The 12958-nt window shown below is 59.0% G+C and overlaps 1 protein-coding gene across 1 annotated transcript in view; it reads left to right on the plus strand.

Moving 5' to 3' along the window:
- Positions 1-3836: 3836 nt before the first annotated feature.
- Positions 3837-12958, plus strand: part of LOC139240440 (pleckstrin homology-like domain family B member 3) — a 75199-nt gene continuing 66077 nt past the window's right edge. Inside the window, exons 1-2 of the mRNA XM_070868966.1 lie at positions 3837-4230; positions 9936-10064. Coding sequence (XP_070725067.1) covers positions 4006-4230; positions 9936-10064 — 354 coding nt within the window. The 5' untranslated portion in view covers positions 3837-4005. The remainder of the gene's footprint in view (positions 4231-9935; positions 10065-12958) is intronic.

Genomic DNA, 12958 nt, shown 5'->3' on the forward strand with positions numbered 1-12958 from the left:
GCGCTGAATGAGAAGGTTGTGAGTTCAAGTCCGACTCCACAGACTCGAGCACAAAAATCCAGGCTAACACTCCCAGGGGCAGTACTGAGGGAGCGCCGCACTGCCGGAGGGGCAGTACTGAGGGAGTGCCGCACTGCCGGAGGAGCAGTACTGAGGGAGTGCCGCACTGTCGGAGGGGCGGTACTGAGTGAGTGCCGCACTGTCGGAGGGGCGGTACTGAGTGAGTGCCGCACTGTCGGAGGGGCGGTACTGAGGGAGCGCCGTACTGTCGGAGGGGCAGTACTGAGGGAGCGCCGCACTGTCGGAGGGGCAGTACTGAGGGAGTGCCGCACTGTCGGAGGGGCGGTACTGAGGGAGCGCCGTACTGTCGGAGGGGCGGTACTGAGGGAGCGCCGTACTGTCGGAGGGGCAGTACTGAGGGAGCGCCGCACTGTCGGAGGGGCGGTACTGAGTGAGTGCCGCACTGTCGGAGGGGCGGTACTGAGGGAGCGCCGTACTGTCGGAGGGGCAGTACTGAGGGAGTGCCGCACTGTCGGAGGGGCAGTACTGAGGGAGCGCCGTACTGTCGGAGGGACAGTACTGAGGGAGCGCCGCACTGTCGGAGGGGCGGTACTGAGGGAGCGCCGCACTGTCGGAGGGGCAGTACTGAGGAAGTGCCGCACTGTCGGAGGGGCGGTACTGAGGGAGCACCGCACTGTCGGAGGGGCAGTACTGAGGGAGCGCCGCACTGTCGGAGGGGCAGTACTGAGGGAGCGCCGCACTGTCGGAGGGGCAGTACTGAGGGAGCGCCGCACTGTCGGAGGGGCAGTACTGAGGGAGCGCCGCACTGTCGGAGGGGCAGTACTGAGGGAGCGCCGCACTGTCGGAGGGGCAGTACTGAGGGAGTACCGCACTGTCGGAGGGGCAGTACTGAGGGAGCGCCGCACTGTCGGAGGGGCAGTACTGAGGGAGCGGCGCACTGTCGGAGGGGCAGTACTGAGGGAGCGCCGCACTGTCGGAGGGGCAGTACTGAGGGAGCGGCGCACTGTCGGAGGGGCGGTACTGAGGGAGCGCCGCACTGTCGGAGGGGCAGTACTGAGGGAGCGCCGCACTGTCGGAGGGGCGGTACTGAGGGAGTGCCGCACTGTCGGAGGGGCGGTACTGAGGGAGTGCCGCACTGTCGGAGGGGCGGTACTGAGGGAGCGCCGCACTGTCGGAGGGGCGGTACTGAGGGAGTGCCGCACTGTCGGAGGGGCGGTACTGAGGGAGTGCCGCACTGTCGGAGGTGCCGTCATTCGGATGAGACGTTAAACCGAGGCCCCGTCTGCCCTCTCAGGTGGATGTAAAAGATCCCGGGGCCACTATTTGGAAGAAGAGCAGGGGGAGTTCTCCCCGGTGTCCTGGGGCCAATATTTATCCCTCAACCAACATAACAATAAACAGATGATCCGGGTCATTATCACATCGCTGTGTGTGGGAGCTTGCTGTGCGCAAATTGCCTGCCGCGTTTCCCACAATACAACAGTGACCACACTCCAAAAAGTACTTCATTGGCTGTGAGGCGCTTTGGGACGTCCGGTGGTCACCAAAGGCGCTATATGAATGCAGGTCTGTCTTTTTACCGGAGAACGGGACAAGGCCAGAGTTGTGCGTGGTTGGGAGATCTGACTTTGGTAAATGGGACTTATCCGAATGTTGTCCTCTTTTCTGGTCAAAGGCCCTCAGTCTGAGCATGTCCTCTGTGGAACGAGATGTGACTCCTTCAACAGAGGCGATCGCTTCGAGAGCTAAGGAGACAGGAAACCGAGCTGTGTTTATTTGCAAAACAAATAATCACGGGGCAGGACACGATAGGGCCCAGTGAGCGAGGGAAGGATCGGCTCGTACTAGCCGTGCTGGTTTTGTTTTGCAAATACACGGATCGCCTGATGTTCCAGAAGCTTACTCCTTTTTTCAGGAGGAAGTAGAGAGAATATCGGGCCAAGGTTAGTTGCAATTTGACGACAATCTTTTCCTCTGCTCAGACAGGCTGGGTCATAGGGGCTTGTCGGAGGGGCAGTGCTGAGGGAGCGCCGTACTGCGCTGTCGGAGGGGCAGTACTGAGGGAGTGCCGTACTGTCGGAGGGGCAGTACTGAGGGAGTGCCGCACTGTCGGAGGGGCAGTACTGAGGGAACGCCGTACTGTTGGAGGGGCAGTACTGAGGGAGTGCCGCATTGTCAGAGGGGCAGTACTGAGGGAGTGCCGTACTGCGCTGTCGGAGGGGCAATTCTGAGGGAGTGCCGCACTGTCGGAGGGGCAATGCTGAGGGAGCGCCGTACTGCGCTGTCGGAGGAGCAGTGCTGAGGGAGTGCCGCACTGTCGGAGGGGCAGTACTGAGGGAATGCCGTACTGTTGGAGGGGCAGTACTGAGGGAGTGCCGCATTGTCAGAGGGGCAGTACTGAGGGAGTGCCGTACTGTCGGAGGGGCAGTACTGAGGGAGCGCCGCATTGTCAGAGGGGCAGTACTGAGGGAGTGCCGTACTGTTGGAGGGGCAGTATTGAGGGAGCGCCGCACTGTGCTGTCGGAGGGGCAGTACTGAGGGAGTGCCGCATTGTCAGAGGGGCAGTACTGAGGGAGTGCCGTACTGTTGGAGGGGCAGTACTGAGGGAGCACCGCACTGTCGGAGGGGCAGTACTGAGGGAGCGCCGTACTGCGCTGTCGGAGGGGCAGTGCTGAGGGAGTGCCGCATTGTCGGAGGGGCAGTACTGAGGGAGTGCCGTACTGTTGGAGGGGCAGTACTGAGGGAGTGCCGCATTGTCAGAGGGGCAGTACTGAAGGAGTGCCGCACTGTCGGAGGGGCAGTACTGAGGGAGCGCCGCACTGTCGGAGGGGCGGTACTGAGGGAGTGCCGCACTGTCGGAGGGACAGTACTGAGGGAGCACCGCACTGTCGGAGGGGCGGTACTGAGGGAGTGCCGCACTGTCGGAGGGGCAGTACTGAGGGAGCGCCGCACTGTCGGAGGGGCAGTGCTGAGGGAGTGCCGCATTGTCGGAGGGGCAGTACTGAGGGAACGCCGCACTGTCGGAGGGGCAGTACTGAGGGAGCGCCCCACTGTCGGAGGGGCAGTACTGAGGGAGCGCCGCACTGTCGGAGGGGCGGTACTGAGGGAGCGCCGCACTGTCGGAGGGGCAGTACTGAGGGAGCGCCGCACTGTCGGAGGGGCAGTACTGAGGGAGCGCCGCACTGTCGGAGGGGCAGTACTGAGGGAGCGCCGCACTGTCGGAGGGGCAGTACTGAGGGAGCACCGCACTGTCGGAGGGGCAGTACTGAGGGAGCGCCGCACTGTCGGAGGGGCAGTACTGAGGGAGCACCGCACTGTCGGAGGGGCAGTACTGAGGGAGCGCCGCACTGTCGGAGGGGCAGTACTGAGGGAGCACCGCACTGTCGGAGGGGCAGTACTGAGGGAGCGCCGCACTGTCGGAGGGGCAGTACTGAGGGAGCACCGCACTGTCGGAGGGGCAGTACTGAGGGAGCGCCGCACTGTCAGAGGGGCAGTACTGAGGGAGCGTTGGTTGCACTGTCGGAGGGGCAGTACTGAGGGAGCGCCGCACTGTCGGAGGGGCAGTACTGAGGGAGTGCCGCACTGTCGGAGGGGCAGTACTGAGGGAGTGCCGCACTGTCGGAGGGGCAGTACTGAGGGAGTGCCGCACTGTCGGAGGGGCAGTACTGAGGGAGTGCCGCACTGTCGGAGGGGCAGTACTGAGGGAGTGCCGCACTGTCGGAGGGGCAGTACTGAGGGAGTGCCGCACTGTCGGAGGGGCAGTACTGAGGGAGTGCCGCACTGTCGGAGGGGCAGTACTGAGGGAGTGCCGCACTGTCGGAGGGGCAGTACTGAGGGAGCCGTTGCCAGAATCGCTTTGATCGATGGCCGTCTTGTGCTGTGTATGCAGGTCGTCGGCTGGAGTGACACCCGAATCCCGGGGAGCGGCGGAGGTTCGGAGGTCGGAGGTCGGCGTGCTGCGGCCAATCGGCGACGAGCAGAGGAATGATCGACCTGGCCCTGGGGCAGGGTTCGGAGTGCGTTCCCCGGGAGGACGCGGGCCTTTCCCCGGAGGCGGAACCCCGCGAGACGCCCGCCAACGACGGGAGCCCGGGCCCCAGCGTCTCCGCGGAGATCACCGACAACGAGAGCTGGAGGGAGGATGGCAGCCGTGCCGAGAGCGCGGGGCGCGGGGCACGGGGCTGCTCACCGCACGGGGCGTCCGACAAGGTCAGTCAGGTACTCGCCGGGCGGGAACTGGGTCTGTGTGTGTGTGTGGGTCTGTGTGTGGGTCTGTGTGTGGGTCTGTGTGTGTGTGTGGGTGTGTGTGTGTGTGTGTGTGTGTGTGTCTGGGTCTGTGTGTGTGTGTGTGTGTGTGTGTCTGGGTCTGTGTGTGTGTGTGTGGGTCTGTGTGTGTGTGTGTGTGTGAGTGTGTGTGTGTGTGTGTGTGTGTCTGGGTCTGTGTCTGGGTCTGTGTGTGTGTGTGTGTGTCTGGGTCTGTGTCTGGGTCTGTGTGTGTGTGTGTGTGTGTGTCTGGGTCTGTGTGTGTGTGTGTGTGTGTGTGTCTGGTTCTCTGTGTGTGTGTGTGTGTGTGTGGGTCTGTGTGTGGGTCTGTGTGTGTGTGTGTGTGTGTGTGTCTGTGTGTGTGTCTGGGTCTGTGTCTGGGTCTGTGTGTGTGTGTGTGTGTGTGTGTCTGGGTCTGTGTCTGGGTCTGTGTGTGTGTGTGTGTGTGTGTGTCTGTGTGTGTCTGTGTGTGTGTCTGGGTCTGTGTCTGGGTCTGTGTGTGTGTGTGTGTGTGTGTGTCTGGTTCTCTGTGTGTGTGTGTGTGTGTGTGGGTCTGTGTGTGGGTCTGTGTGTGTGTGTGTGTGTGTCTGTGTGTGTGTCTGGGTCTGTGTCTGGGTCTGTGTGTGTGTGTGTGTGTGTCTGGGTCTGTGTCTGGGTCTGTGTCTGGGTCTGTGTGTGTGTGTGTGTGTGTGTGTCTGTGTGTGTGTCTGGGTCTGTGTCTGGGTCTGTGTGTGTGTGTGTGTCTGTGTGTCTGGGTCTGTGTCTGGGTCTGTGTGTGTCTGTGTGTCTGTGTCTGGGTCTGTGTGTGTCTGTGTGTCTGTGTCTGGGTCTGTGTCTGTGTATGTGTGTGTGTGTGTGTGTGTGTGTGTGTGTCTGGGTCTGTGTCTGGGTCTGTGTCTGGGTCTGTGTGTGTGTGTGTGTGTCTGGGTCTGTGTCTGGGTCTGTGTGTGTGTGTGTGTGTGTCTGGGTCTGTGTCTGGGTCTGTGTGTGTGTGTGTGTGTGTGTCTGGGTCTGTGTGTGTGTGTGTGTGTGTGTGTCTGGTTCTCTGTGTGTGTGTGTGTGTGTTTGGGTCTGTGTCTGGGTGTTTGTGTGTGTCTCTCTGTCTCGGCGTGTCCGTCTTCATTCTTATCAGAACATTAGGAACAGGAGGAGACCCATTCAGCCTCTCGAGCCTGTTACACAGGAACAGGAAGAGGCCCATTCAGCCCCTCGAGCCTGTTACACAGGAACAGGAAGAGGCCCATTCAGCCCCTCGAGACTGTTACACAGGAACAGGAGGAGGCCTATTCAGCCCCTCGAGCCTGTTACACAGGAACAGGAGGAGACCCATTCAGCCTCTCGAGCCTGTTACACAGGAACAGGAGGAGGCCCATTCAGCCCCTCGAGCCTGTTACACAGGAACAGGAGGAGGCCCATTCAGCCCCTCGAGCCTGTTACACAGGAACAGGAGGAGGCCCATTCAGCCCCTCGAGCCTGTTACACAGGAACAGGAGGGGACCCATTCAGCCCCTCGAGCCTGTTACACAGGAACAGGAGGAGGCCCATTCAGCCCCTCGAGCCTGTTACACAGGAACAGGAGGAGGACCATTCAGCCCCTCGAGCCTGTTACACAGGAACAGGAGGAGGCCCATTCAGCCCCTGGAGCCTGTTACATAGGAACAGGAGGAGGCCCATTCAGCCCCTCAAGCCTGTTACACAGGAACAGGAGGAGGCCCATTCAGCCCCTGGAGCCTGTTACACAGGAACAGGAGGAGGCCCATTCAGCCCCTCGAGCCCGTTACACAGGAACAGGAGGAGGCCCATTCAGCCCCTCGAGCCCGTTACACAGGAACAGGAGGAGTACCATTCAGCCCCTGGAGCCCGTTACACAGGAACAGGAGGAGGCCCATTCAGCCCCTCGAGCCTGTTACACAGGGAACAGGAGGAGGCCCATTCAGCCCCTCGAGCCTGTTACAAAGGAACAGGAGGAGGTCCATTCAGTCCCTCGAGCCTGTTACACAGGAACAGGAGGAGGTCCATTCAGTCCCTCGAGCCTGTTACACAGGAACAGGAGGAGGCCCATTCAGCCCCTCGGGCCCGTTCCTCCATTTCGTGAGACTGTGGCTAATCTGTGACCTAACCCCATCTCCGCGCCTTGGTTCTGTAACCCTTAATGCCCCTTACCCAACACTAATCTATTGTTCTCTGTTTTGAAATTTTCAATTGACCCCCGGCCTCGACAACCTTTTGGGGGAGTGAGTTCCCGATTCCCGCTGCCCTTTGTGTGAAGAAGTGTTTCCTGACATCACTCCTGAACGGCCTGGCTCTAATTTGAAGGTGACGCCCCCCTTGTTCTGGACTGTCCCCCACCCGAGGGAACAGTTTCTCTCTCGATCTCCCCGATCCAATCCTGGTCGAGGTCGCGGGTTTGAGATGTGGGCGGTCGCTGGCCAAGGCCGGCATTTATTGCACGTCGCTCGTCGCCACTTGAGAAGGTGGTGGTGAGCCGCCTTCTTGAACCGCTGCAGTCCGTGTGGTGAAGGTGCTCCCACAGTGCTGTTAGGGAGGGAGTTCCGGGATTGTGACCCAGCCACGATGAAGGAACGGCCGATATATTTCCCAGTCGAGGGATGGTGTGTGTGTGTGACTGGGAGGGGAACGTGGAGGGGGTGGTGTTCCCATGGACCTGCTGCCCTTGTCCTTCTAGGCGGGTAGAGGCAGCGGGTTTGGGAGGTGCTGCCGAAGAAGCCTTGGCGAGTTGCCGCGGTGCATCTTGTAGACGGTGCACACCGCAGCCACGGTGCGCCGGTGGTGGAGGGAGTGAGTGTTGGAGGTGGTGGAGGGAGTGAGTGTTGGAGGTGGTGGAGGCAGTGAGTGTTGGAGGTGGTGGAGGCAGTGAGTGTTGGAGGTGGTGGAGGGAGTGAGTGTTGGAGGTGGTGGAGGGAGTGAGTGTTGGAGGTGGTGGAGGGAGTGAGTGTTGGAGGTGGTGGAGGGAGTGAGTGTTGGAGGTGGTGGAGGGAGTGAGTGTTGGAGGTGGTGGAGGCAGTGAGTGTTGGAGGTGGTGGAGGCAGTGAGTGTTGGAGGTGGTGGAGGGAGTGAGTGTTGGAGGTGGTGGAGGGAGTGAGTGTTGGAGGTGGTGGAGGGAGTGAGTGTTGGAGGTGGTGGAGGGAGTGAGTGTTGGAGGTGGTGGAGGCAGTGAGTGTTGGAGGTGGTGGAGGGAGTGAGTGTTGGAGGTGGTGGAGGGAGTGAGTGTTGGAGGTGGTGGAGGGAGTGAGTGTTGGAGGTGGTGGAGGCAGTGAGTGTTGGAGGTGGTGGAGGGAGTGAGTGTTGGAGGTGGTGGAGGGAGTGAGTGTTGGAGGTGGTGGAGGGAGTGAGTGTTGGAGGTGGTGGAGGGAGTGAGTATTGGAGGTGGTGGGGAGCGTGGTCCATCGAGCGGGCGGCTTTGTCCTGGATGGTGTCGAGCTTCTCGAGTGTTGCTGGAGCTGCAACTCATCCAGGCAAGTGGGGAGTGTTCCCTCACACTCCTGACTTGTGCCTCGTCGATGGTGGGAAGGCTTTGGGGAGTCAGGATGTAAGGGGAGCTTGGGTTCGAATCCACACTCCCCTGGGGTTCTGTACGTGCGAGTTATGAGGATGGGTGAGTAACGAGGTACCAGACACAGTGGGTAAGAGTACAAAATGGCTAATGTTTATTTAGAATAGCAAACACCAAGTTCGAGAGCACAGGAAGAGGTCATAAATAGCAGCAATGGCACAATCTCACTCAACAACACGCAAAATCTCGCAACAGGGAAGGGGAAGATAAGAGGCTAAAACATCCCACTCACACACAACCACACCTCCCTCTTCCACCCTTCTTACCAATTCCTATCCTAAATTGAGTCTGTGAGGGGGTTCGGGCTATACTCCTGGGGGGCACTTATTTCAGCTGGGGGGCGTCCCTCTGGGGTGGGTTTGACGTTGTTGGCCGGTTCGGTTTTCCTCCTCGATGTCGCGTCGGTTTTTTCTCTTTGCCTCTCGGTTGGCTCCTGAGCAAAACGCTGCTGGAGTTAAGCCCACCTTCCCCAGAGCGAGGGTTCCCTGCGAAACTCCCCAAAAGCTGACTCTCACTGCTGGTTCCGTAGCTCCTATCTTTGTATCCAATTGAGGTTTATTTTGGCCTTTTCGCGCTCAAACTCAGCTGGTGGGTCCATTGTGTAAGTTTGGGCGGGGAGGGAGCTTTGAATATTTCATCAGAAGATGTCACAGGTACCGGTAGGTGTGTGGACAGGGGGTATGGTTTCAGTGCACATTGGTGTCTCAAAGTCTGATGGTCCATTGTCCACTGTCCATGTTAATTAGGTAGATGAGTCATGTTTTCCAACTGGGCCGGGTAGTCCCCATTGGTTGAGGATTTCCCCTCTTCAGGCCTGACTCGACCCCTGATTGGCCTGCCAGAATGCGCCTTTCCCCCATTGGCCAGTGCCCCTGTCTCGCTGGTGAGCCAAGACTGCACAATGTCTGTATCCGCCCACATGTTTCCCAGCCTGCCCGGTCTGAGGGTTTTACTTGGCCAAAAATGTTCACTGAACGGTGACAGATTAGCAAAAGGGGAGGTGCAACGAGACCTGGGTGTCATGGTACATCAGTCATTGAAGGTTGCTATGCAGGTACAGCATGCCAACTTGGTTAAGAAAGCAAATGGCATGTTGGCCTTCATAGCGAGGGGATTTGAGTACAGGGGCAGGGAGGTGTTGCTACAGTTGTACAGGGCCTTAGTGAGGCCACACCTGGAGTATTGTATACAGTTTTGGTCTCCTAACCTGAGGAAGAACATTCTTGCTATTGAGGGAGTGCAGCGAAGGTTCACCAGACTGATTCCCGGGATGGCAGGACTGACCTATCAAGAAAGACTGGATCAACTGGGCTTGCATTCACTGGAGTTCAGGAGAATGAGAGGGGACCTCATAGAAACGTTTAAAATTCTGACGGGTTTAGACAGGTTAGATGCAGGGAGACTGTTCCCGATGTTGGGGAAGTCCAGAACCAGGGGTCACAGTCTAAGGATAAGGGGTGAGCCATTTAGGACCGAGATGAGGAGAAACTTCTTCACCCAGAGAGTGGTGAACCTGTGGAATTCTCTACCACAGAGAGTTGTTGAGGCCAATTCAATAAATATATTCAAAAGGGAGTTAGATGAAGTCCTTGCTACTCGGGGGATCAAGGGGTATGGTGAGAAAGCAGGAATGGGGTACTGAAGTTGCATGTTCAGCCATGAACTCATTGAATGGCAGTGCAGGCTCGAAGGGCCGAATGGCCTGCTCCTGCACCTATTTTCCATGTTTCTATGTTTCTGAAATGCATAGGACGATCCCATGGTAGATTCCTTGTCCTTAGGGTGTTCCGATAAAAGGCGGCCGTGGAGTTTCGAACCTGACAAGGAGGTGAGGCACTCGCGGCCAAATACCCAGCCTCTGACCTGCTCTTGTGGCCACAGTGTTGGTGCGGCTGGCCCGGTTAAGTTCCTGGTCGATGGTGAACCCCAGGATGCCGATGGTCGGGCGATTCGGAGATTGAATGTCAACGGGAGGTGTGCGAGAGAGCGGGGTGTGGTTTTGAAGGCGCGAGTTATTTGTGGGGGGGCGGGGTTGGAGTTTCAGGGCCTGTACTGACCCGTTTCTCGTCTGTTGAAGGAGCCGGTCGCCTCGGTGGCGGGGGCCAGCCGGCTAGATACCGAGCGCTCCCAGACGCTCGGAAGGATCACGTCGGCAAATCAGCGCCTGAGCGACCTGGAGCGGCAGAAGGAGGAGCTGGAGCAGGAGGTGAGAGGTCAGGAGGGCGCGATTCGTGTCCGTGCCTGTCTCCGTGACCCGGGGGGAGGGCACGGGCTGGTGGTCAATTCTTCTCTGGTCAGCCGTCAACTTTGTCCTGCGTGTGGTTTAGGGTGGTCCCCAATAACAGGAGGGGGCCCATTCAACCCCTGGAGCCTGCTACATAGGAACAGGAGGAGGCCCATTCAGCCCCTCGAGCCTGTTACACAGGAACAGGAGGAGGCCCATTCAGCCCCTCGAGCCTGTTACACAGGAACAGGAGGAGGCCCATTCAGCCCCTCGAGCCTGTTACACAGGAACAGGAGGAGGCCCATTCAGCCCCTCGAGCCTGTTACACAGGAACAGGAGGAGGCCCATTCAGCCCCTCGAGCCTGTTACACAGGAACAGGAGGAGGCCCATTCAGCCCCTCGAGCCTGTTACACAGGAACAGGAGGAGGCCCATTCAGCCCCTCGAGCCTGTTACACAGGAACAGGAGGAGGCCCATTCAGCCCCTCGAGCCTGTTACACAGGAACAGGAGGAGGCCCATTCAGCCCTTCGAGCCTGTTACACAGGAACAGGAGGAGGCCCATTCAGCCCCTCGAGCCTGTTACACAGGAACAGGAGGGGGCCCATTCAGCCCCTCGAGCCTGTTACACAGGAACAGGAGGAGGCCCATTCAGCCCCTCGAGCCTGTTACACAGGAACAGGAGGAGGCCCATTCAGCCCCTCGAGCCTGTTACACAGGAACAGGAGGAGGCCCATTCAGCCCCTCGAGCCTGTTACACAGGAACAGGAGGGGGCCCATTCAGCCCCTGGAGCCTGTTACACAGGAACAGGAGGAGGCCCATTCAGCCCCTCGAGCCTGTTACACAGGAACAGGAGGAGGCCCATTCAGCCCCTCGAGCCTGTTACACAGGAACAGGAGGAGGCCCATTCAGCCCCTCGAGCCTGTTACACAGGAACAGGAGGGGGCCCATTCAGCCCCTCGAGCCTGTTACACAGGAACAGGAGGAGGCCCATTCAGCCCCTCGAGCCTGTTACACAGGAACAGGAGGAGGCCCATTCAGCCCCTTGAGCCTGTTACACAGGAACAGGAGGAGGCCCATTCAGCCCCTCGAGCCTGTTACACAGGTAGAGGAGGAGGTCCATTCAGCCCCTCGAGCCTGTTACACAGGAACAGGAGGAGGCCCATTCAGACCCTCGAGCCTGTTACATAGGAACAGGAGGAGGCCCATTCAGCCCCTCGAGCCTGTTACAGAGGAACAGGAGGAGGCCCATTCAGCCCCTCGAGCCTGTTACACAGGAACAGGAGGAGGCCCATTCAGCCCCTCGAGCCTGTTACATAGGAACAGGAAGAGGCCCATTCAGCCCCTCGAGCCTGTTACATAGGAACAGGAAGAGGCCCATTCAGCCCCTCGAGCCTGTTACACAGGAACAGGAGGAGGCCCATTCAGTCCCTCGAGCCTGTTACACAGGAACAGGAGGAGGCCCATTCAGCCCCTCGAGCCTGTTACACAGGAACAGGAGGAGGCCCATTCAGCCCCTCGAGCCTGTTACACAGGAACAGGAGGAGGCCCATTCAGCCCCTCGAGCCTGTTACATAGGAACAGGAAGAGGCCCATTCAGCCCCTCGAGCCTGTTACACAGGAACAGGAGGAGGCCCATTCAGCCCCTCGAGCCTGTTACATAGGAACAGGAAGAGGCCCATTCAGCCCCTCGAGCCTGTTACATAGGAACAGGAAGAGGCCCATTCAGCCCCTCGAGCCTGTTACACAGGAACAGGAGGAGGCCCATTCAGCCCCTCGAGCCTGTTACACAGGAACAGGAGGAGGCCCATTCAGACCCTCGAGCCTGTTACATAGGAACAGGAGGAGGCCCATTCAGCCCCTCGAGCCTAGAACACAGGAACAGGAGGAGGCCCATTCAGCCCCTCGAGCCTGTTACATAGGAACAGGAAGAGGCCCATTCAGCCCCTCGAGCCTGTTACACAGGAACAGGAGGAGGCCCATTCAGCCCCTCGAGCCTGTTACACAGGAACAGGAGGAGGCCCATTCAGCCCCTCGAGCCTGTTACACAGGAACAGGAGGAGGCCCATTCAGCCCCTCGAGCCTGTTACACAGGAACAGGAGGAGGCCCATTCAGCTCCTCGAGCCTGTTACACAGGAACAGGAGGAGGCCCATTCAGCCCCTCGAGCCTGTTACACAGGAACAGGAGGAGGCCCATTCAGCCCCTCGGGCCTGTTACACAGGAACAGGAGGAGGCCCATTCAGCCCCTTCAGCCTGTTACACAGGAACAGGAGGAGGCCTATTCAGCCCCTCGAGCCTGTTACACAGGAACAGGAGGAGGCCTATTCAGCCCCTCGAGCCTGTAACACAGGAACAGGAGGAGGCCCATTCAGCCCCTCGAGCCTGTTACACAGGAACAGGAGGAGGCCCATTCAGCCCCTCGAGCCTGTTACACAGGAACAGGAGGAGGCCCATTCAGCCCCTCGAGCCTGTTACACAGGAACAGGAGGAGGCCCATTCAGCCCCTCGAGCCTGTTACATAGGAACAGGAAGAGGCCCATTCGGCCCCTCGAGCCTGCTCCGCCATTTAATACGATCATGGCTGATCCGATCATGGACTCAGCTCCACTTCCCTGCCCGCCCCCTTATCCCCTTATCAGTTAAGAAACTGTCTATCTCTGTCTTAAATATATTCAATGACCCAGCCTCCACAGCTCTCTGAGGCAGCGAATTCCACAGATTTACAACCCTCTGGGAGAAGAAATTCCTCCCACCTCCATCTTAAATGGGTGGCCCCTTATTCTGAGACTGTGCCCCCTAGTTTTAGATTCCCCGAGGGGAAACATTCTCTCTGCATCTACCCTGTCAAGCCCCCTCAGAATCTTACGTGTTTCAA

This window comes from Pristiophorus japonicus, chromosome 31, assembly GCF_044704955.1.
Source record: "Pristiophorus japonicus isolate sPriJap1 chromosome 31, sPriJap1.hap1, whole genome shotgun sequence".
NCBI classification, from domain to species: domain Eukaryota; kingdom Metazoa; phylum Chordata; class Chondrichthyes; family Pristiophoridae; genus Pristiophorus; species Pristiophorus japonicus.